The sequence below is a fragment of the Chiroxiphia lanceolata genome, chromosome 2 (genome assembly GCF_009829145.1).
Source record: "Chiroxiphia lanceolata isolate bChiLan1 chromosome 2, bChiLan1.pri, whole genome shotgun sequence".
NCBI lineage: Eukaryota > Metazoa > Chordata > Aves > Passeriformes > Pipridae > Chiroxiphia > Chiroxiphia lanceolata.
Genome location: NC_045638.1, coordinates 19181167 through 19204923, shown reverse-complemented (window position 1 = coordinate 19204923; position 23757 = coordinate 19181167). Strand labels below are relative to the sequence as shown.

Genomic DNA, 23757 nt, shown 5'->3' with positions numbered 1-23757 from the left:
TGTAGTGAGTCTACTATAGGTCACGTGATCAGGAAGAAGTAGATGAGACCTTCAGACAACTGGAAGTAGCCTCTCATTCACACACATTGGTCCCCAAGGGGGATGTGAAACCACTCTCATAACTGCTGGTGTGCAACACAAAACAATAGCTTTGTGGCACAGATGATTACAGAGCCAACAAGAGGAGAAGATTTGCTGGATGTCATACGTACAGAGAAAGGCCAGTTGGGGAGATGAAGGTCAGGAGGAACCTTGGCTGCAACGGCCATGATACAGTGGAGTTCAGGAGCATGAGAGGAGGGAGCAGGACAAGAAACAGGATCACAGCCTTAGACTTCAGGAAAGCAGGCTTTGGCTTGTTTAGGTATCTGCTTGGAAGAATCACATGGTATCCCATGGTATCCCATGACCCTGGATTGAAGAGCAGTCCAAGACTGATCTTCAAGAAGTGTCTTGAGCTGGTTGATGGAGTATACTGTCCCACTCCACTCTGCAGTGGTGCAGCCTCACACTGAGTCCTGTGAGCAGTTTTGGGCACCACAGGAAGAAAGATATAAAGCTATTAGAGACAATCCAAAGGAGAGCTACAAAGGTGGTGAAGGGTCTAGAGGGGAAGACATAGGAGGAACTGCTGGGATTGCTGCCTGGAGGAGACTGAAGGGAAACATCACCACAGTCTACAGCTTCCTCACGAGGCAAAGCATAGGGGCAAACAGTGATCTCTTTTCTCTGGTGATCACTGACAGGACCCAAGGGAATGGCATGAAGCTGTGTAGGGGAGAATTAGACTAGATTTTAGGAAAAAGTTCTTCAGCCAGAGGGTGGTTGAGTACTGGAACAGGCTGCCCAGGGAAGTGGTCACAGCACCAAGGCTGACAGAGTTCAAGAAGTGTTTGGACAACGCTCTCAGGCACATTGTGTGGTTCCTGGAGCTATCTTGTGCTGAGCCAGCAGTTGGACTTCGATGATCCTTCTGAGTCCTTTTGAACTCAGGATATTCTGTGATTCTGTGATCTTCTCCAAGATATAGTTTGGTCCATCCAACAAGCAGGCAACTTGGAAGCAGGGACGGGTGACCCAGGAGGAATAGAGATACTGTCCAATTGTGCCAGGGTGGGGTCAGGTAAGCCAAAGCCCATGGTAAGTTGAATCTGGCAAGGGATGTGAAGGACAATAAGAAAGGATTTTACAAGTACATCTGCTAAATGGCTCAGGGTCGCTGCTGACAGAGGACACAGAAAATGCTGATGTACTCAGTGGCACCTTTGCTTCAGTCCTTTCTGGCCTTTAGGAATCCCAGACCTCTGAGATCAGAGGGAAAGTCTGGAGCAAAGTCTTGTCCTTAGTGGAGGGTGATCATGTTAAGGAACACTTAAATTGGATGTAAACAAGTCCATAGGGCCTGATAGGTTGCATCCGTGGGTGTTGAGGAAACTTGCTTATGTCATTGTGAGGCCACTCAGTTATCTTCAGAAGGTTGTGGCAATCAAGGGAAGTTCCTGAAAGTGAGAAAAAAGCAAATACCATGCCTCTCTTCCAGAAGGGTAAGGAGTGGGATATGGGGAACTACAGGCTAGTCAGCCTCACCTTGATCCTGGGAAGGTGATGGAGTAACTAATCTCAGAAATTATTTCCATACTCTGGAGGGACAGGAAGGTGACCCAGAATAGTCATTGTGGATTTACAAAGAGTAAATTATGCTTAAGCAATCTGACAGCCTTCTAAAATGATGTGGCTGACTTGAAGGGAGAGCAGTGGATGTTGTTTACTTTTACTTTAGTGAGGCTTTTAACAGTCTTCCATAACATCCTCAAAGACAAGCAGATGAAGTAATGGTGCAGCAAGTGAGGTGGATGGAAAAGTGGCTGAATGGCTGAGTCAAGAGGGTTGTGGTCAGTGGGTCAAAGTCCACTTGGAGGCCAGGCACTAATGTGGTACCCCAGGGGTCGATACTAAGCTCAATACTTTACACATCTGCATTAATGACGCGAAGGGTGGAGCAGAGCGCACTCTCAATGAGGTTACAGAACGTAAAAAAAAGAACTGGGAGGAATGGTTGATACCCTGGTTGGGTGTGATGCTGTTTAGAGAGACCTTGACAGGCTGGAGAAAAGGGCAGGGATTGAGGGAGGGACAACCCCATGCATGAGTATAGGCTGGGGCCTAATCAGCTGGAAAGCTACTTGGCAAAAGAAGACCTGTGGTTCCTGCTGTACTCCAAGCTGACCATAAGCTAGAAATGTGCCTTTATGACAATGGCAGCCAACAGCATCCTAGACTATGACATGTATTGCTGGCGGGTCAAGGAATGTGATCATTCCTCCCTGCTCAGCACTAGTGAGGCTGCATCTGGAATCCTAGGTTCAGTTCCCCAGAGAGGTTGTGGAGCCTTCATTGTCAGAGATATTCAAAACTTATCTGAACACAATTTTGGACAATCTGCTCTAAGTGGCCCTGCTTGAGAAGGGTCTGGACTACATGATTTTAAGAGGTTGTTTACAGCTTTAATTGCTCTGTGACTCCGTAGCTTCTCTGATACACCTTCTCATCTTCAAGCAATCTAGTTAGATTGTTACTGCTTCCTGTGCAGAAGTTGTGCTTAAAGAATATGTTTGCATTTTGACCAGAAATTGCTTGGGTGTTGTTAGATGTATTTAGAGGGCCATATCTGTGAATCTTTCTGCACATGATATTTCTATTAATGTGTGTAGAATGAAACCTATGATGCTGATGCACTTAATGCTCCAAAACTTCTGTTATTAAAGCCTTTATTGCTTTTATCAATTAATTTACACTAAAGCTGCTACAGACCTTCTCAAAGAGATCCTATTGTTTTAGACACCATTGAGTTAGAAGCCTCTGTAAATTAAGCAGTACTGTATGAAGTTTTCAGGGATGAGAATTTGATGAGGCCATACAGCTGAACTATTAGAATGGTCTTTGATATGCTCCTGCATGTGCTACTTAACACTTTCCAAACAAACCATGGTCATAAGTTGGGGTTTAGCAGAGGCTGTAGGGGTCTTGTAGTCCTCACAAGACTTTTTGGACCTCTTAACTTCTGTTGTGGAGGTTAAGAGAATAACTACAGTGAGAAGTACAGTGCAGTAATAATGTTGGCACAAGCTGTTCCAGGCCACTTGCTCTCAGAGACGGTGAACAGCGTCTGGCATAATTAATCTATTGGTATTGCTATAGTGACAGAAATAGTCTAGGCTAATAGTGCTTCCATATTACTTGGAAATAGATAATAGGGAGGTGGGGGATAGTCCTTTTGCAGAACAGGACTGGTTATCTATTGAGAAGTACCTGGGGAATGATAAATGAGGAATTGCTTGGAGAACACTTCTATCTTAGTAAAGCTACATTTTCAGTTTTCATTATATATGAATATCCATTTTTGTCAGTTATCCAGCTGGCTGAAGTTATTTTTTGCCAAAGGAGAATTTTTTTTTCCTAGAGAACCCAGGTTAAAGAAATTCTTTCCCTTCAAGGCTTGATAAAGGGTACTTTAAACACGTGCTGTGTAAATTTGAAAAGGTGCACTGTGTTGTCACTGAATCTTACAAAATACATGAAGTGTAATGTTATTACCAAGCTGCTTGAGGCTTTGCATTGGTTAAAAATTGATGGTACCCCACAGCCACTGTGGCCATCAGCAAAGGCAGTGCCTGTCAATGGCAGGCTTTGGCAGGTAAGAGCAACAGTGCTGACAGGAGCAGGTATGCTTTAAGGAGAGATTAATCATCTGAATGGCAGAGGGAGTCAGTGAGTGGGTTTGTTCTCAAGCTTGATTTATGTGCCACTGTATCTTGCTTGGCATCTTATTGTTATAAAGGATTATTCCTTTATAATTGCTTAGAAGGCCTTAGAAACTCCTTTGAGATACGCAGGCAACATGTTGACTCTGTATTTAGTCTCACAATTAGTTATAGGATACCTTTAGTAAACAAGCAAAGTAGCAGGACTTTTCCATGGAAGTTAATGTTGTCATTGAGGCAGAAAATGCCTTCTGGTTGCCTGTCAGTTGTATTAAGGAGGAGATCCAAAATATGTCTGTCTGGTTTTGATTGTTGTGAGCAAGGTTGTGGCATTTTAGACTTTTTATATGTGAAAGTCATCAGAGCATTTATAGCACTGCAGGTTGCCAAGCAAAGAGGTGCAGAAACTTCATGCATCCAGAAGCTTCAGAGGGGTGTACAGAATTCTTCATCTACTTTCTATGTATGATTTATCATGATCTGTAGCTGACTTACTGAACAGAGCAGCCAAGCAATACTTTCAAGCTGATATGTTCCTATATTTATGGTTGAATTTAGTCTGATCTAAGATAAGGTAAGATAAGCATATAGCCAGTATATTATCCAGTGTGCAGTACATTAAAAACAGAGTCAGAAAAGCCCTCCCTGAGAAACAGGGAAAAAATTTATGCTGGTATTATTTTTGTAATTGTGATGGATCTAGAAATAGAAGTGAGGTAGTGCTTCTTAACAGATATAGTACTTTTTACTGGGATGACAGATAGTTTGGGGAAAAAACCCAACAAATCAAACAAAACCAAATCCATGCTTTTGGGCAACAAGCTGTGGTTAAAAGCTTACCTGTTTTTCCAGGTACGAAAGTTGCTCTAATAATTTGCTCTAGTAATTAGGCAAACTGGTAGTCAAAGTAAATTTTTATCTTTTTTTCATTTACTGCCATTCTTACAAAAATACCATTGCTGCCTAAATAAATAGGTTCTGTACAGCGTTGCTGAACAACAGTATGCCTTCCAGTGTGCCTGAACTTATTATATCATTCTTTATAGAGCATTGATTAAGATCATAAGGATGTGAGCACTCCCTAGAAGTGCTCCTCAGGCAGTTGCTGTTGGACTTGGGGTCTGGTTTCCTGTATACTTGCTCAGGGGACAGGCACATGCTGGGGAATGTGCTTCTGGTGTTGCCATTGATGCAGCTGAGCTTTGCTCCTGGAGCTGGCAGGACTGGGAACCTGTTTTACTGGACTGTATCCAGATAGATGAAAAAATAATTTTAGGAGTCAGAAGGTGCTTGTCTTACAGTGTCTCCTCAGTGGATGTGCTTCCGCACAACTTGAGGACCTTGCGTCCAGTCAGTAAAATCTCAGCCCTAACTTGAAAAGACTGAGAGCTTGCTGCTAGAGCCAAAGACATCAAATCCCTGCCATACCAGACTTACTACTCAGGCTTGGAGAAAGAACACCATGCACTGGGGGTTCAAACTTGACTCTGAATGCAGTGCGTGCTGTACCTAGGCCTTCAAACTGATAAAGGCAGCCCTCAAGGCAGCTGTCTGCCTTGTCATCTCCTGGACAGCTGAATTTAAACATTGGAATGGTGCTCTGAGCTCATCAGCATGAGTTCATTCCCTCCTGCAGGACCACCGTCTTTCTCATCATGGAACTACGAGAAATATGAAAGTTTGTATGGAGCAGGTGATGATGAGAGCAGCATGTTGGATCTCCATTTGCTGTTTATGGCCTTTGAAGATACCATGAAGTAAGTCTTCTTCACATTCTTCTAAGACTAAAAATAATTTGGGATGGAGATAATTTTCTTTCCAGGGATCAGATCATTTGTCTGTGATTTCACTTTTTTTGGCACAGAAATGTGTACCGCAATGCTTAGCATACTTGTACCAAAGCTGAGCTTTCAGAGGCTAGTCCAAAATTAGGAAGGACAAAGTATTGCATCAAACCTTGCTGCCTTCTGATCTAAGCACAGAATGTACTTACACAAGATTATTAGTATGCAAAACCCCCAAATATTACTTTTTTAAGAGTACAGTTATGGTGACTGTAGGACGACACTTTACCATATTTAGTAAATACTGCCCATGTTGCTTCGTGCTCGACCCACCAGCATCATTCATAGGATGCAACAATTATACAAGATAAGCTTTATTAATGAATTCAGATTTATATGATGGATCTCCTTGCTTTGTAGACTCATCTGCTTTGAAGTTTCTTCTGATCAATCATTAGCATATCTATACCTACTGAAGAATTCTCTTTTTATCTTTTAGAGGATGTGTCTTTCTGGCTAAAAACACAACCATTTCATTTCTTTAGTTTCAGTTTTTATAGTACAGTCTGCCATCCAATTTAATATTTATCAGTAGTAATAACTGACTGCCAGGGTATTTTCAACATTAATTCCGGGTGTCTGTGCATTGGATAGTCCTGCATTCAAAATTACTAAGCAGACCATGCAGACAGACACTTTGGCTGTAACTTGTTTGCTCATTTATATACAGGAGAATGGAGATGAATAGCTAATTTTGCTGCAGAGAGTTGTCTGCTCTGAATCCCAAATGCTCCATATTTTATAACTCCAGGAGCCCGGTCAAACCACTGTAGCAGCCTTTCACTGGTAGAAGGGATTAATTGTTCCAAACTTCCTTTTTTTTTTTCTCTCCCCACCTCTGCAACTTTCACTAAAAGAGGATCTGAATCATGATTTAGAAAGTAAGTTAAAATACTTCCAGTATGACCGATTTAAATTTCTCCTAAGGATTACACTGCAAGTGTAGTCTTGACTGAAGATCCATAAAGGAAAGAACATAAAAAGGCAAAGGAAGATACAGTGCTGCAGAGGACCTGGATATGCAGATTTTCCCAACTGGATTGTGCCATATTGTTTCAATCTAAGGGATTGATCCTACCCTAACAGCACATAAAATGCAGCTTTGTGCCCAGCTGTTCAATATGGAAGCTGCGTTGCAGCCTCAATTTTACAAGAGCTGTGCAAAATGGAAATGAAAATCCAGCCTTCTGATTGCCCTCAGTTGCAGCTACGAGGAGATCTAAGAGGAAGAGACAGGTTTTGTTCTTGCAGAAAGCGTTCAGCTCATGCTCATGTTTTATTTCATCTGGCAACATGTACACAGCTTCAGGGTTGGATTAGTGACGGCTTTTCCTCCAAGGATCTAGGCTCTACTGTAGAAGATTTTGCAAGTAGTGTAGTCATTGTAACTGTGAGAAAAGAGGGTGCCAGTGGCCATTCCCTGGGATTCATACAAATAGGCTGTAACTGGGCTTGTGTGTGCTGGAGTAATTAGTTATTTTAGTCTCGTTACTGTGAATTTACAGTGCCTCACATTTCCCATTTTAGTGGGAAATATCCTTTCAGCGTGGCCAGAAGTACAGAGAATGCAGGTTGATGAAGTACACTGAGGATAGCCATGCAGTGTTTGATGGATGGGGAGATAATAATGTTGCCAAGACTTTCCAATGTTTATCTGTTTTCCTCAAAGACCACCTCTGTCTTGCCTGGGCTAAGTTTTACACAGGTGTTACTCTAAGTCAGGCTGCCTGTGGATTCAGAAAGGAATTAAATGTTGATTGATGTTTGTGCTAAGCTGTAAGAAAGCATCCTGGTAGGAGAAAAACAAGTTGGGGTTTTTTGTCAGTCTCTGGGAGGGAGCTGGAAGTAAGTTATGGAAATTACAAAGGCTTCTAGAAAGTTTTCCTTGTAATTTTTTCCTGCACTGAGAGTCTGTAATGTCACAGGTATAATGTAGAGTGTTCCCAGCAGTCCAGAAGATTGACTGTGAATTTCGTCTTGGCAGTAGCAACACTTTTCCCATGCTGTACACAATTAAGAGGAATAGAGGGGTTTGCTGATGAGTGGCTCCTCCTCTGATGTCATCTCTACCAACTGTCCTTGCCTTCCCATTCCTCCTTCTGTTGCATGATTTGAATATGAAAAAATTCACCCAGCACTTGGTGTACTCACATTCCTTGGACTTTGTTTTTTCTCTCCCATCTTTACTCTTCAAAGATTGTATGTATGGTCTGGGGTTTAGTTGGTGCTTGGGTTTTGGCCCTTGTTTTCTCCCCCCAGGAGGATGCTAGTGAGGATGGGATTTTTCTTTCACACCTGGGTACTCTGAATTGTTGTCAGGCATCTAACAATATTTTAAGGAGAAAAACTTAATGTTTATCTAAAAAGTTGTTTAATTTTTCTGTCCTTCTGTCTTAGGAAAAAAATTCATTGAAGAACTGTAAAAAATTTATTGCAGAACATTTTCTATTTTTTCTGCAGTTGCAATGCTTTTTTTTTGTGTTTGTTTTTTTTTTTAAAGCTTTTTGTATTTGAATCAGATCATAATCTGGAGGTAGAAATACAACTGGCAGTGGAATAACCTACATAACTCTACAGAATGTGGGTGCAGAAGTTTAAATGAGACTTCTACTAAAATGCGTTATTTTGTTCCTACTATTTCACTTATAGCAAAACTACAGTGGTCAGACATAATGTCCCCTGAATTGCTGGTGCTTGAGTGGATCTTATTCTTTCCACAATAGAGAGTAGATTGTAAACCATGTTCTATAAGGAATCTGATTGAAAATGTTAAAACTTTTCCAACACCTGTTTCTTATGTTTATGAACCTAAGCAGTACAGTGGTAGAGTTTAGTAGAACAGTGAGTAGGTTACTTACCCACCGCTAAAGAAGACTTGTTGTTTTCTCTTGCCAGATGTTTTAATTAATTGTAGAAAATAGTAGAGTGAGCCATGCTTTTTTTTTGTTGCAGTTGTTTTAAACCAATTATGAGAATGTATGACTCATGTTTCAAAACAGAATTTAGAGAGTAATTTAATTTCCAGATATATTTTTTCTCTCCTACCCCCAAATGTGAATTATGTAGTTTTTAAAGTTAAACTGCTTAGCGGAAATAAATAAAACTTCTCAAATTAAACTTTCTGAGTTCTTGATTTCTGGAATAACAGTTTGAGTTGCATATTTTGTTAAATAAAAATGCTATATGATTAAATGATGAAAGTGTGTTCCATTTATAGGCTCTATGTGATCTGAAAATATAAAGGCTGGTTGGTTGAGTAACTAGTGATGTAAAGAACTGTTTTGCTTTTGAGGAATTTGTACTTCCTGTGTAGACTGACCTCTTATCCTGCTAAAAATTGATCTACTAAATTTCCAGAAAGTGATTTCCTACCTTCACTTTGTAGGCTGTGACATAACCAAGAAGTGCATAATTCCTGGATATGTCAGCAAAGATATTATATGTAGAATAGAATCATAGAATCATTTAGATTGAAAAAGACCTCTAAGATTATCAAGTCCAACCATTAACCTAGCACTGCCAAGTCCACCACTAAATCATGTCCTCAAGTGCCACATTTACATGTCTTTTAAATACCTCCAGGATTAGTTCCCTGTGCAACCTGTTCCAATGCTTGACAAACCTTTTGGTTAAGATTTTTCCAGTATTCAATCTAAATCTCCCCTGGCCCAACTTGACACCATTTCCTCTTGTTCTATTGCTTGTTACTTGGGAGAAGAGACCAGTCCCCACCTCGCTACAACCTCCTTTCAGATAGTTGTAGAGAGTGACAACAATGTGGTCTCCTTTGAGTCTTCCCCAGACTAAACAGCCCCAGCTCCCTCAGCTGCTCCTCTTAAAACTTGTGCTCTAGACCTTTGACCTTCTCTGGTCACACTCACCATCTTGTGTGTGTGTACATGTACATTGCCAAGTTTGTGGTGTTTAACATCCTGAAGCTGAAGGAGGTGGTGACCACTGTGTGATTTGGGAAAGTGTTGGCCAGCAGGAGCTACTGAGGAGATGGTGGAACAGGGGGGCAGGAGGCTTGTTGAGTCCATGCACATCCCCAGAGTTAGGGCAGAGGGTGGCATGAAGGCATTATGACCTCAGGCTGGTGGCTGTGCTCTGAAAATAGGGGATTTCCTGGAGATGGAGTTGCTGGTCATGCAGATGCTTTAATGTAAGGGTCCTTCAGAGACCACAAGCTTAGAGCAGCTTTTCTGGCAGAGCATGATTTAAACAGCTGCTTCTGAAGGCCTGACTCCTGTTTCAGCCAAAGTGCATTAGGCTGCTCTGACATCAGTTTATATGCTGTGTAAATGACAACACAGGCCCCTGATCCCAATGTAACAGTAGGCTCAGACCAAAGTCAGACAGTTTGGCTTGGCTTTTCATTCCTTGGTAGAAATGCTCTTTACATTAATTTTTATAGCCGACTTTTAAAACCAAAGTTCAATATGCTTCGTGTGGGCACTAAAATGAAGCCACAATATATTTTCTAAAGAGTCAAGGCTTTAACTGATATAATTAGGCAGATGTTTCCCTTGTTGGTTTTTTTTTCCTTCCCATGTGCTATGTCATGCAGTTTAAATTCTACCTTGTGTTTTAAAGACCACTATGGTTCGATAATGCTTTGTGAAAACCAAGAAGTGTTATCTAACCAGAAAGACGTAGAATGCTCTATGTAGTGGTAGTAATTTACATACTAAATTGAGGACTTCGTCACTGGAATGTTTCCTGCAAAATTGATTTATCCTCATGGTAGATTCTGCATCTTAGTGGGAGAATAGTATTGGCCTAAATTGAGCTACTGCTATGTAATCAGATCATGTCACGAATGATGTACAAATAAGTGTTTAGTTCAGCACTTATTTTGGTTTTGTGGTGGTTTTATTAAAAAACAAACAAACAAAACAACCAAAACAAAACAACAAAAAAACCCCTTGCTTTTGAATGGCTACCAAATAGCACTCCTTCTCTGTAGCCCTAAACCCTGGAGCAGCCTGAGCCTAGGCTGACCAACATAAGATAAAGCAATTTACATTTACTGCTAATGATGTAAATCCATCCTTATGAGTTTCAGAAGATAAGTAAGAAATGAAAAATGACTATATTTCAGAACAGTACTTACGCATTGTTTTCTTCAAGTTTGGCCTGTTCTGTCAATCTGACCTGTATATGTACAGAAAGAGAGATGACAGTTTGTAGGCTGAAAGTGTGTATAGTATCAGTGCAGATTTTGTTTTAATTGCACTTGAGTTTTTGAATGTCTGAATCTTTGAAGTCTTTGTATCAGGACTGTATTTAACATCAAAATTGCACCAGTGTTGTTTTTTAAAAAAACCTCCAAAACATATTCCAAAATAATTTTTGTACTTTTTCAGTTCTGAAAATTTGAAGGCCTTTAATTATGTTTTTCATGAGATGGGGCTTTGCAGTTCATCAGCTTTTAGATTTCAGAAAAGAGTGATATGTCTTTGGCTTAACCGAAAAGCAGAATTTTTCTGAACTCTAAAGTGAGGGTTGTCATAGTAGGAATTAATGGGAAACACTAGGCCTGATAGAAGTTAATGATAAATTCTCCCTGATTTGCAGGAGAGGCAGCGTTTCTAGACCACTGGAGCTGTTGCAGGTGTCAGTAACATGGGCTGTGGTCATGGTCTGTATATATGCTCCAGTCAGAGTTGATGCGGCTGATTGTGACAAAAGCTTTCTCTTTTTTTGGTGCCCTCAGTGGAGATTAAAGGGAAAAGTGAGTTCTTAATTGCAGAATTGCATGTTATTTTCATGAATGTTTCAAAGATGTTGATCAGATTTCAAAGGTGGAGCTTATAAAACTCAACCATCTATCAGCAGAAATACTTTTTAGAATGTTCTGGCATTAATCATGTTTATGTTACTTGTTGAGATTATTACATGTATAAAGACTGCATTTTTCATGATTGTGACAATTCTAAAGTGATGTTAATTAAACTTGAATTTTACGTGTTCTTTTTAAAATGCAAAAATGCTGTATTAAAATCTTTTTATTTCTGCCTCATCAAAATTAAGATGCCTATTTAGAAACCTTGCAAATCTCTAGTCTGTACTGTTACAATAGAAAAATGGGAAGATATTCTGCATATATTGCAAAAGAAATTTCCTTCCTTAACTCAGTAATTTGTTATATTTTTCTCAAAAATTTAAATTTCTCTTAAAAATTAAAAAAAAAAAATTGCAATAGGGGAAGAATAGTAGAAGAGCAAAATGCAGTATTAAAAGAGAAAATATGTCTAAATAAATTTCTTCTCTGCTTTTATCATTTTGCTCTGCTGATGAAACATTGGTCTGTGACTGTCGCTCCGTAGACAAGAGTTACACAGCTCACTGCCTATTCATTTCCTCTTTCATTTTGTAAGTTGTAAAGTTTGTAAGTTGTTTTCTCTGTGGAAAAAGAGTACAGTCCTAGAGTCTTAAACTTCACAGGAACTTCATGTAAAATTATGATTCCTGTAAGAAACTGCTAAAATGAACAAAAATGTTGACAATGTTGACAGATTACATACATAATAAATAGTATGGACTTGCTGGACTAAATCCAGAGGAGGACCACAAAGATGATCGGAGAACTGGAGCACCTCTCCTATGAGGACAGGCTGAGGGAGTCCTTTGGAAGAGGAGGCTCCAGGCAGACAGTAGAGCAGCCTTACAGTACCTATAGGAGGCTACAAGAGAGCTGGAGAGGGACTTTTTGTAAGGGCGTATACTGACAGGACACAGGGTAATGGCCTTAAACTGAGGAAGGGTGGGTTTAGACTAGATATTAGAAAGATACTCTTTACGGAAAGGGTGGTGAGGCACTGGAACAGGTTGTCCAGAGAAGTTGTGGATGCCCCATCCTTGGAAGTGTTCAAGGCCAGGTTGGATGGGGCTTTGAGCAACCTCCAATGGCAGGGAGGATTAGAACTAGGTCCTCTTTGAGGTCAGTCCCAACCCAAACCATTCTGGGATTTATATGAAAATGTATCAATAATCTTATAAATATTTGGTATAATAGTAATATTGCTAATGTTGGGTTAAGAATTGGCTGATTATTAACTTGCTGAATAAATTCCTGTGCTTTACATGTAGGATTTTGTGGTCAGTGTATGTTGTTCTGTTCTACTGACTCAACCACTGGCTGGGATAAAACATTCCAGCTTCACCTGAATATACATCCTTTTATTTTTTGAGACTCTAACTTAGCATTTTCTTTCACTTTCTTAGGCTTTGAAATTAGATTGTTTCACTAAAATCCATGACCTTCATTCCACAGTGTCTGAACTCCCATTCTAGCATGTTTAGTTTGCTTGCCTTATTAAGAGCTTCCACTATCAGTTTACAGTGAATTGGGACTTCTAGAGATGAACAGGGAGATTTGATGTGCTGATCAGCCTGGCTGCAACTTTCATCATAATTTATTTTTTTATATCAAGGTTACTGTAAATCACACTTGTGTTTCACCTTTTTATTTACCTGTAAATAGGGGGTTTCTAAATTAATACACTTCTCTAGAGCAGCTGTCAATCCAGTTTAATCCCAACGCATTCTGAAATGTTGAATATTGCTGAATGCAAGGAAGTAATGATTCTTGTACATCATTAACATGCATACTGTCTTTAATAATATTTATATAGATACTGTCAAACATAATGGATTGGTAGTTGGGCATTTTTTTATACATAGGTAAATAGAAATTACCCACAGGCTTTAGTGAAAGCTTCTTGGATATAATGAAGCTGCAATATGATCTGCAGCGTCCCTATTTATAAGGTATATAAAATATCCTGTGGTTACTAGAAATGCTCTCATTTAGAAAGGTTAGCAACTTACTCTGGAATGAAAAAGTAAGCTCAGAAAAATTATTCAGCCATGTTGTGCTGAAGTATACAGAATAATCTATCAGGAAAAAAACAAAGATCGAACACACCTGATTTTTTCTCCTTTCAATATCCTGTGCTTAATTCTTGCATGACAGCTCTATCTGGCAGGCTAACCTCCCATCAGTGCAATCTGTCATTCTGTTACTTCAAGTAGGTTTTCTTTCTTGTTTTGCATTTGCTTAGGAGTCATAATGATGTGCTCCCAAATCAGCAGTCAAGAAGAGCAATCCTCTCTATTTGTATTTGTTAAAAGAAAGGGGAAAGAAAGAGATGGCTTCTCTGTTTCCTCTCTGTCTTGAAGACCTTCTCCAGAATTAAAGGATTTGCTTTGAAGACTGACTTTGAAGACTTAGTTACGAAACATGAAGGCTTGATTTTGGGACTTCTAGGAGTTATTATGGAAATCTTTTAAGTTCAGCCATACACCTTGGTTGCTTGCAGATCCCCTTCACTTTCCATAATTCACTTCTGTTTAATAGCTGGAAAATGGAAAGCATTCATTGCATCAGTGAAAAAGTTGCACGTCTTTATAAAAGCACCTTTCTAACCTTTCTTTTGCTCGAATTTGCAGTGAAGAGAACTCATACCCATCATGGGACACTGGAGACAGCTTATTGTACTGATGTACAGACTGCTTCCCTGTATAACCCTGAACTTGGGCAAACTCACGTTTCTGACTGGGTTGCTGTGTTGCCCTTTGCTCAAGTCAACTCTCCAGCCTACTTCTGAGTGCAGAGAGCTGTACCAACAAGAATGATATAGTAGTTTATGTCCCTAAATCTTTAAATACTTGACTGTGGATAAACCAAGCAGCTGCAGTATTGAGTACCCACTGTGTACCTACTTACCCAGATGTTGCTATTTCACCTGATTTGCTGCTTCCAGCTGATGTTCAGTTTCCACCCGAGAAAGGCTGCACTTTGCCGAAGAGGCAATAGGTGAAATACTGGACTGATGTGGTACCAGAAGGGATGGTTTTGGTTCAGGAGCCCTCCAGTGTAAACTGTGAAAAGGAAGGAAATGAGTAGATGATTCAAAGTGCTTTCTGTGACCTTCTCACCCATTCAATTGCTGAAGGAGTGTGGAAGATTAAGTTCAAAAGGAGAAACACAGGGGTTTTACTTCTGTTTTAACTGCTTGTCTCCATATGCTCATAACACTACTGAGTTCCCAGGACCTAGGCAGGTACAGAGCTGCTGAAGTAGGGGCTTTCATATTTCAGCTCTTTGCTCATGCCAAACTCAGCTGCACCAGGGGGTTACAGTGGTACAGAATTAAATCTAGATTCTGTCTTCTTGCCACATTATCAGGTTACCCACACTTAGTGTTTACAGAGAGTGACATGTGCATGTTGGAGGAAGCCTCTAGCATTGCACCAGACCAGATATTTTTTTAGTTAGTAGCTTTCCTAATCTAATCAGCACCTTAAAAGTTATTTCCATGCCGTTTCTCCTCCCTCATTCTTTTTATAACATTTCAGTTGGACAAACTGTACATGTTGAGTTGGAGATGGCGGCTCCTTTTCCTAGCTGAATGAGAGATGCTGGCGGCCCTCCACAGAGGTCTGTGCTGTTTGCTGAAGAGCTGGGCCAGGCAGGAGCCAACAGATTGCTATTGATGGAGTTAGCATGCAACCTCTCTAAAGCAGGATGAATAGGAATTGCTCACTCTGTTTTCCAGAGGACACTTTCAGCCCAAATGGATTTATTGTGTATTTGCAGTTCAGTAAATCTTTTTTTTTTCCCCTTTCCTATGTCTGTAGTTGTGACAGGGTTTATTGATGCATGTGCAGAAGATAATGAAAAGCTACATTTCAGCTCATCTTTATGGGCCTCAACGTAGTTTGCTATCCTAAATGGAGTTGCTCAGATCACATTAAGAAAAATGCTTTTTGTGGGGAAAAAAATGAGATGTACTTCAGTTCCTAAGCCAGTAAGAAATTCCTGCCCTAGAGGAAAGCCGGTAATTCTAATTTCTAACAAAATCATCTTGCACAATTTCCTTCTTAAAGGACCTGGGCCAGGCTAGTGGCCAAACACCCTGCCTCCCTGTGCTGTACCACCAGCCCATGCTGCATATGCAAGACCTGACTTGTGGAAAGGCTCCTTTAAGGAAGGAAATGTCAGTGATTTCGTGGGGTCCTAAATCTCTATTCCAGGAAAAAGCAAGGCCTAATTGGTGGTGAAACCAGCTAATGTTAGCCCTTGGCCATTTCTACTGTCTTGCTCCCTCCCACAATTGGATTACTCTGTGTTTGTACAGCTCCAGCACAGGGCTTGCCCTGGAATTGCTTGTGGGAAGTAGTTCACCTTTCATCCATAATTTCACCCAAGCAGTCTAGTACATATTAATAATTTGTGAGTTTCCTTTGGCTATGAAAACCTGCTCAGGACTGGGCCCCTGAATCTCCTTCCACTTAAAGTCCTTGAAATCAAGAGTATTTCTGATGAAGCCGGTGTCACCCAGGTGGTAAAAGATTGCTGGGACAGAAACTGAATGCAAAAGTGCCGTTCAGCACAGTGTGTGGAAGCGTAATTGCACATTAAGGAGGTGGATTATCAGTGTGCATTATATGCTGCATGTGCATGGCTGCAATTTAGACATACTCACCATTGGCACACCTGTGTTGTCTGTGCATTTCAGGCAGTGAGTCAGGCAGAGGCTGGCATCATGCTCTGCTTACAGGGGAGGAAGTGGCAACATTCAGGTGGCCAGTGTTGCTGGACTTCCTATTTTCTTCCTTAGGGAGAGGTTCCCCTTTGAGATTTTTTTTTCTAACATATTTACTTGTTGAAAACTGTATTTATTTTCCTTTTTGCCTAATTTTTGGTTGTGTAACTCAAAATATTCATAGCTCATCTCTGCAGGCTCCCTTCCTTTCTTTCCTTCTCATTGTTTCTCTGTCTCTTTCTACACCAATTTTCACTGAGGTGTTTCTATGCAATTTCTGCTATTTGGCTGGTGCCTGTGAAGTCCCATCCCAATAGATGGTAGGAAATCCAATGTGCATCATGAACGGAGCTCTTGAAATGTTTGTGGCTATCCTGAGAGAAGAAAAATAAAAGAGAACCTGTCTGGCAATCTGTAGATACAAAACTCAAAGCAAACAACTGCTAGTCTGCAGTTAGGGCTTGTGGCTTATTTCCATGTCTCTGTGGAATTCAAGTAGAGAATTCTTTTCTTCCTGCTTATAACAATCATATATAATATAGGCAGAATGCAGAAGCATTCACATATTACACATGTAATAATTTGAGTGCTAATTGTCATAGTGAATTACATTTTCAGTGTATTTTTCCCTGTGCCTGCCTGAAGCTGAACATAAATCTTTTTAGTCCTTTAAATTTGTAGTCATGTCAGTTTTATTCACTGCAACTTTGCTTCACTTTGCCTTACTTTAGGTTGCAGATCATGCCTAACAGTGGAAGAGTGGATTTTGAAATTTTTTTACGTGTCAGATTTCCCTGTATCCAATTTTATCAAAAAAACTGTCACCAACTTCTTCTGAAACCAGAAAACCTTTTTCTTTCTAATTACATTTTTACCATATGTTCATCCAGATGGCATATGCCAAACATTCCTAGGGTGTTATAAAATGACCTGACTTTAGAGGATTTAACTTGAAGAAGCTTATAAAAAAAATAAAATTGACACTGGGGCAGAAAAGTAGTCCTAGAAAGAAAGAAAGAAAAAAAAATCTGATAAATCTTTCCAGTTATATTTTGTGCCTGTGATACTGAATTCTCAGTATACACACCTGCATGAAAACAGTGGAAATATAGGGAAAGTTGACTCCTTTTTGAACTGCTGAAAATAACATTTTTGTCTGTTGAGTATGTCTAAAAAAATTCTGGAGCTATGAGCGACATTCTGGTTTCCTGCAAAATGGAGCAAAAAAGATTTTGTTGAGCCACCAGATTCTCTGTAGGAGCAGTAGTTTTACTTAGTAATGTAATAACTACTTGGGCATTTTTTTCTTGAAATATCATTTTCAAGTAGAAGGCAGACAAAGTTGATGCATGATTTTGACACTTGTGTCCTAGTTCTTAATAATTCTTGAGGGATTTATTGGAGAAAATAAATTAACTTGGGGTATACTGAGAGATGCCAGGAAGGAAGGAAGGAAGGAAATTATTTTTCATATTTAACTACTAGTTAAGATAAATAAATGAAGATGTTTTTCATTTTCTGGAAGGTTTGCATATTTAATCTCACCTATGACAGTTGCCTTTGAACTGTCATTGTTGTTTTGGTAGTCTTTCAAGATTATTAGACAGAAAAATGTAAAATAGCCTCATGTTATTATCAGTCTCCATAATACTGTCTCAAGTCTCAAGCCATTTTGCCTAGTGTTTATTCCTGAAGAAGAGACATTGAATGAGAATCCAATTTGCTTTCTAGTGCTTGCAGCAATAGCTTTTGGAACTCCCAGGAAATTTTCAGTGCATGACCCAAGACTCTGAATAGAATATGAACCAAGATGTACTTGCGGAGCAGGATGGGCAGAGGCTCATGGTCTCAGGGATTCAGATGGAGAGTTGTCAATGAAGGTTGAAAATCACAACTGCAAAAGAGAGCAGATCCTCCACCTCCTCCAAATTAATCTTAATCAGACAGGATTTTAACAGTGCTCAATATGAACTGGCTTTGCTATTTCTGAATTAAAGCTTTGATAAAAAAAGTCCTTATCTCCATCCTCCTCGCCTACTTCCACTCATCAGCCCATGAGTGGTTTGACATTTCCACATACTCCTCTCCATCATTGACCAGTATTACACCTGCTGTGTCTCAAGTAAAAACAGAGTCTATTTTGTAGGTAAATCAACCTGTATAGCAGAGATATTGTAGCTGTTTAAAAGCTAAGGATTAAACTCCTCAAAATTGCGAGTTGGTGTTAACCCGTGAAGTAATTGAAACAAATTGTAATAAGAGAATATGAAATGAAACACCAAAAAGTAGCCTCTCTCCACCCTGTCAAAATGGCAACAGCCATTTGATTGCTGTTGTTTTAGAGTTTGTGGCTGTGCAGCTGTATTCAACTCAGCTTGAGGTATCACTTTTTCTGCTCTTTTTTTGGATGTCTTTGCAGAATGGATTTAAAGTTGTTCCGGTGTCTTTGTTATATATTTCCAAAATACTGCTCGTCATAACCAGGGTTGCTGCGTTCATGACATAGCTTTCAGTTTCTTAGAAGAGTTAGAGCCCTAAGCATTTTCCTGTGGAAATGCAAACTCCTGCCTGCTCAGCACAAGCTTTCTTAGCTGCCATAGACAAAACTCTCAGAATTAGCCCACCAATCCCTCAGTGTCAGGGAATGACATATCAAAATCCAAAAGCTGAAAAAGCATTGTACTCAGATACTTTGCATTTAATCGCTAGTATTCATTATTAAATCAAACTCTTCACTGTAGTCTTTGTTTAGATATTCCTTGCATTATTCAACCTGTAATTTGAGTGAGGAAAATGCTAAGAAGTTTTCCATGGAAAATATTACCAAGTTAATAATTCTGAAGCTAATAATGTGAAGATTCAAAGTACCAGCCTTAAACCACACCTCTGACTTAAGCTAAGCATGAATTTGGGTATACACATGCTACATTAGGTTCCTCTTAATGTCCTGGGCAGCTGAATTGTGTTTGTAAGTGCTAGTTGTTGTGTTGCAGCTGATAGTGTTCCCCAAGATGTTTTTCTTTCCTTAATTTTCTTCCTCTTTGCTCACTGTAGGCCCCTTTGGGAGTAAGTGTGCACATGAATTTTATGCCACCCTGCAATGTCTCCATTCTCTGTATGTTGGTGCATGCATGCTCAGATGCCTTCTCTCTCTTCCTCTGTTAACTTCTCTTTTGAGCAGAGCAGTTGCCACAGACAGTTTTTGAGAGTAAGTGCTTGGAATTACACTTCTGTTATGATTTTCCATAGCTGGTAGTTTATGTCTCGGAAGAGTCTGGTGTATAAAATCTCTGTTCCAGAAATTCTCTAAGAATTACTTTCCCTAATACTGGCAGCTGTCTCCTGCTGCTTGCAATATGAGTGCGTCAGAGAAGATAGCCTTTTGTAAAGCAGGAACTCAGCTCAGCCATTGAAAATGCTAGGAAATAGGTATCTCTCTTTGAAAAGGCAATCTGAGGGCAGCTTGCATTTGTGTATGTGGAAAGAACAGTTCATGCTTAAAATCTCAGGGTTTTTCCTTTTCTTCTGTTTTTCCTTCAGAAAAGTGAATCTTTAGGTATAGTATAAGAACTGTGGCATCTAAACACATTTTTTTACTGTGTTTGAAGCAAACATGAAGTTTGCAGTGTTGCAGTTATTCTTATATTACACAGTATAAATGATGTTCTGTGTAGTTTTCCCTAAAGTGACTGTTTTGAGTTCAAGTTTATTATATTCTGGTTTAGAACTCTAGCATAGTTATTCTGCAGATGCCAATATTTTTCATAGCTGAGGTGGAGATCAAATACTTCCAATTAATGCAAAATTCAAATTAGTCTTGAACTGTGGTACTACAACTGGCATCTCAATAATGAACTAGCCACAGGAGGAAGCAGGTTTGTCAATGTACCATCACACAAAGCTTTGAGTATTCATCTAATCTCTTCTGGGATCATATTCATATATCTTGCTGCTCTCTTGAAATACACTTCCAGTGTACTGAATGACACAAGAATATCTGATGCAGCAAGCTGTGGGAGCGTGAGCTGCAAAGTCTTTTTACTTGATGTATTTCAAGGTGGATAACCTTAAAAATCAATAGTGTCTGCTGCACCACTCAGAATCATGATGGACTGTTCCTCGCTGATCCTCTTGCTTAGGCTTTGAATAACTGATGCTGCGCTGCTGCAAATTCTCAGTACCAGCTGATGCAAGGGCTGGAGCAAGGCATCCATAGCAGGGCTGCTCTTTAGAGCAACTCTCTGTGTCTCCTCTTACAGTTTGTTATCTGAGGTGCAGCTGTTGGTGGATGTTTTGGGGGTTGGTTTGGGTTTCTTTCCATCATGATTTAGTTTTTAAACCAGACTACACAAGTGCTTGAAGAGAGAGGATGTACGATGGCAGGAAATTAGTTTTCAAAGGCTCAAACAGTATTTTTGAATTGCTTGTAAATATGGCATTTTCTCTTTGGAGACGGAAGACTCTTTCTGTTTGGGCTTGTAATGCTCTGGTTACAAAAATGGAAACAACTGTTAGGAAGAAATGACTAAATAGAACATCTTAACTTTTTGGGAAGTTTAGTAAGGCTGTCATCTAAAAGAGGTAACAAATGCAGAGTTTCATGTTCTCTACTGAAACAAAGCTCACAAGTTGAAATAGTGACGCCTCAGAAATTGTTACATTAGAAAGACAAAATGTTTGAATGTCTAGCAGCACAAATCATAAATAGGAATCTTTTTGGGACAAGGTGCCTCGGAGGTCTTAAAGATAGATTTCTTAAAGAGTCTGCATAAAGTTCTCTGGGTTTTCTAACAGTTTGTTTGAAATCAACAATAGAAAATTATGTAAAAGAAACTGACAAAAACTGGAAGAACAGGAGGAGAATAAAGTACCAGATGTGATGCACCAGCTAGTAAAAAAAGTACATTTTCTTTGCTGACTTCACTTTATGCAGATAGTAGTAGAGCACAGAGATATTCTCTTGCTTTCCTATTTTTGTAAGAAAGTAGCTTCTTCTGCCTCTGATCATATGCATAAAAAAGCAGCATGTTACTCTTAGGCAGACTGAATCTAGTGATGGGGATAGAGAGTTTCTTTGAAGAAAAGCCCTAGAAAAATCCAGTAACAGAAATAGACTCCCAGTGAGAGTTTACTGAGATTTTGCTCTTCTGTATATCAATAATGAAGCAGACCATGAAGAGAATGGAAACTGATGTCACACCGAAGGTGTATGTACTGGGGAAAGATCAGAGCAGTTTTTGTGTGTCATTGATGCTGAAAATAGATCTCTGAATGATGCTTTTCTCCTTTTGGACTCCTGTTTGGAGTTCTTCAGGGAATTGTATTTGCGGATGAAAAAGGGACAGGAGGTGAGAGCAACAATGCTGGTTGCATGGTATGCCCCTTAATTCTCATATTATAACATATTATATATATCAAAGATATGGGAAAATTACTTGACATTCTTATTGTTAATTAATTATGAGGATGCCAACTTTCAAACCATGTACTGCTATAGGGATATCTGCCTCTCTGATGTGCATTTTGGTGTGCTTAGATTGGGCACCTGGTTGTTACCTTTCTCAGAGCCTGTAGCCTCTCTGCAGGCGGGGTTGGGACTTGGCTCCATTTGTCTACTGCATTTATCCGCCAGGAGCTAGAGTTACTTGCAGACTTACAATCTGTTGAAGATAAAAAAGGAGTTAACTTTTGGCTAGGCAACTTCAAACAAATGCTATCTGAGCTCTGTCAATACTGCAATAACTTGATGCCATGAGCTGTTATCTGTCTTCATGCTATGCTGACCAGGTATTGCTTGTTGCCTGCAGTGGTGACTATGTTTCCTGAATCATGAGTTCAGTTGATGGCCTTTGGAAGGGTGTAACACCGGAACAGTCTGTCTGTCTAATTGGCACTGGGAATTGGACATTGTGATTCAGTGGGGAGCTCCAGGCATTGGGTGGAAAATGCAAAGTATGTTTTGGTTCTGACTACATACAGCATCAGCCATATTTTAGTGCTTATTAATGTTAATTTTAAATCTCTATGCTTTTAAACCATTACCTCTTTCATGGATATATGATGTTGGATAGTTTTCATCCTTTCTATTTTCTGCGTGAAAAATCAAGATCTTTCCCTCCATCCATGAGGACTGTTTCTTCTAGGTACAATAAATAAGCTTTGTCATAATGCTGTAGATGAAAGTATTTTAGTAATTCCAGATAAATATGTTTTCTTAATATCTTTTTTTGTTTGTGTCTGGAATAGTTTGAAGTGACTTCAGAAAGTTTACACAAGTAGTAAATACAGAGCTGCTACCTGTGCTTTAGGTAGTCTGAGAGGACTCACCTCAGAAACTTGCTTAGCATTTTAGAAAACCAGATTTAAATGTGTGTACTCTTTATAAAATGGCTGGTGGACTCTAATTGTTGTCTTTTACTTTATGAATAGATCACTACCATTATTTTTCTCTTCCAAAAAATGAAGGATGAAAAATTCAAGCACAGATGACAAAGGCTTTATTGTCGAGTAATTTTTCTTTCATATATGGGGTATGATTAAATGTGTGCTGTCAAAAAGAGCCCTCTTTATAGCCTGATACTATTGATTAGTATTTGAAACCTGCCAGCAGCATTATTACTTTACGCATAAGAAAATATAATAGAAAATTATTAAGTTGATATTTTAGTTCCTCTAGTGAGAACGTTTCAGATATTCATCTCATATCGTTGCACAAATTGCTTGGCTCAAGTAGATACCACAAAATCATGTTTTAATGATTTTTTTTTGCTTTTTCCATCTTTTTTTTTTCCCCACAGTCACATGACACAATCAGCCACATTTGAAGACCCTCGAATAGAGAGCTGCCAAATAACCCCTCCAGCCCCTCGGAAAGTGGAAATGAGGAGGGATCCTGTGCTAGGATTTGGGTTTGTGGCTGGTAGTGAAAAGCCAGTTGTTGTACGCTCAGTAACACCAGGTATGTTTTCCCCACCTGACCCTGGAAGAAAACTCAGTCTACTGAGATGAAATGCAGTTACAAATTTGAGTACTGTTGAAATATTCAGGCAGACAAAGTAATCGCAAATACTAGGTAGGATTTTAAGCCTTTTATTATCCACTGGTTTCCTTCCTCACACTCATTATTGAACATTATGTAAATGTGTTAACAAAAAGCCAGTTTGGAATTAATGCCCTGAACCATCACTATTGTTTGCCTGAAAAAAGTTAACTCATTTCATTCAAGGAAAGAAGGTCTTCTCACTCTTATCTTTATATCGGCTTGCTATCACCTTCATTGACATTGAATCAGTATTTCCAAGAGGTATGTTGAGTAGTGAGATTAAAACTTAAATATTTTTCATTCTTTTCATTATCACCTTACCAAGGAGAACTAGGTTTCTAAAAACAGTATTTTTTTTTGTAAAAGAGGATGTTATTGCTAGCTCTTTTTGGGTTTTTTTGTTGGTTGGTTGGTTTTATTTGGTTGTTGGTTTTGGGGATGTTTGTTTTGGATTTGGTTTGGTTGGGTTTTTGTTTTTGTTTTTTTTGTTTGTTTGGTTGGTTGGTTTGGTTTTGTTTTGGTTTTTTGCTTGGTTTGGGGGTTTTTTGTTGTGTTTT

The 23757-nt window shown here is 39.4% G+C and overlaps 1 protein-coding gene across 1 annotated transcript in view; it reads left to right on the top strand.

Moving 5' to 3' along the window:
• The window catches only part of FRMPD4 (FERM and PDZ domain containing 4), a 112792-nt gene that overhangs the window by 21451 nt on the left and 67584 nt on the right, over nucleotides 1–23757 (top strand). The window contains 2 exon segments of the mRNA XM_032679964.1: nucleotides 5398–5518; nucleotides 22956–23116. Coding sequence (XP_032535855.1) covers nucleotides 5398–5518; nucleotides 22956–23116 — 282 coding nt within the window.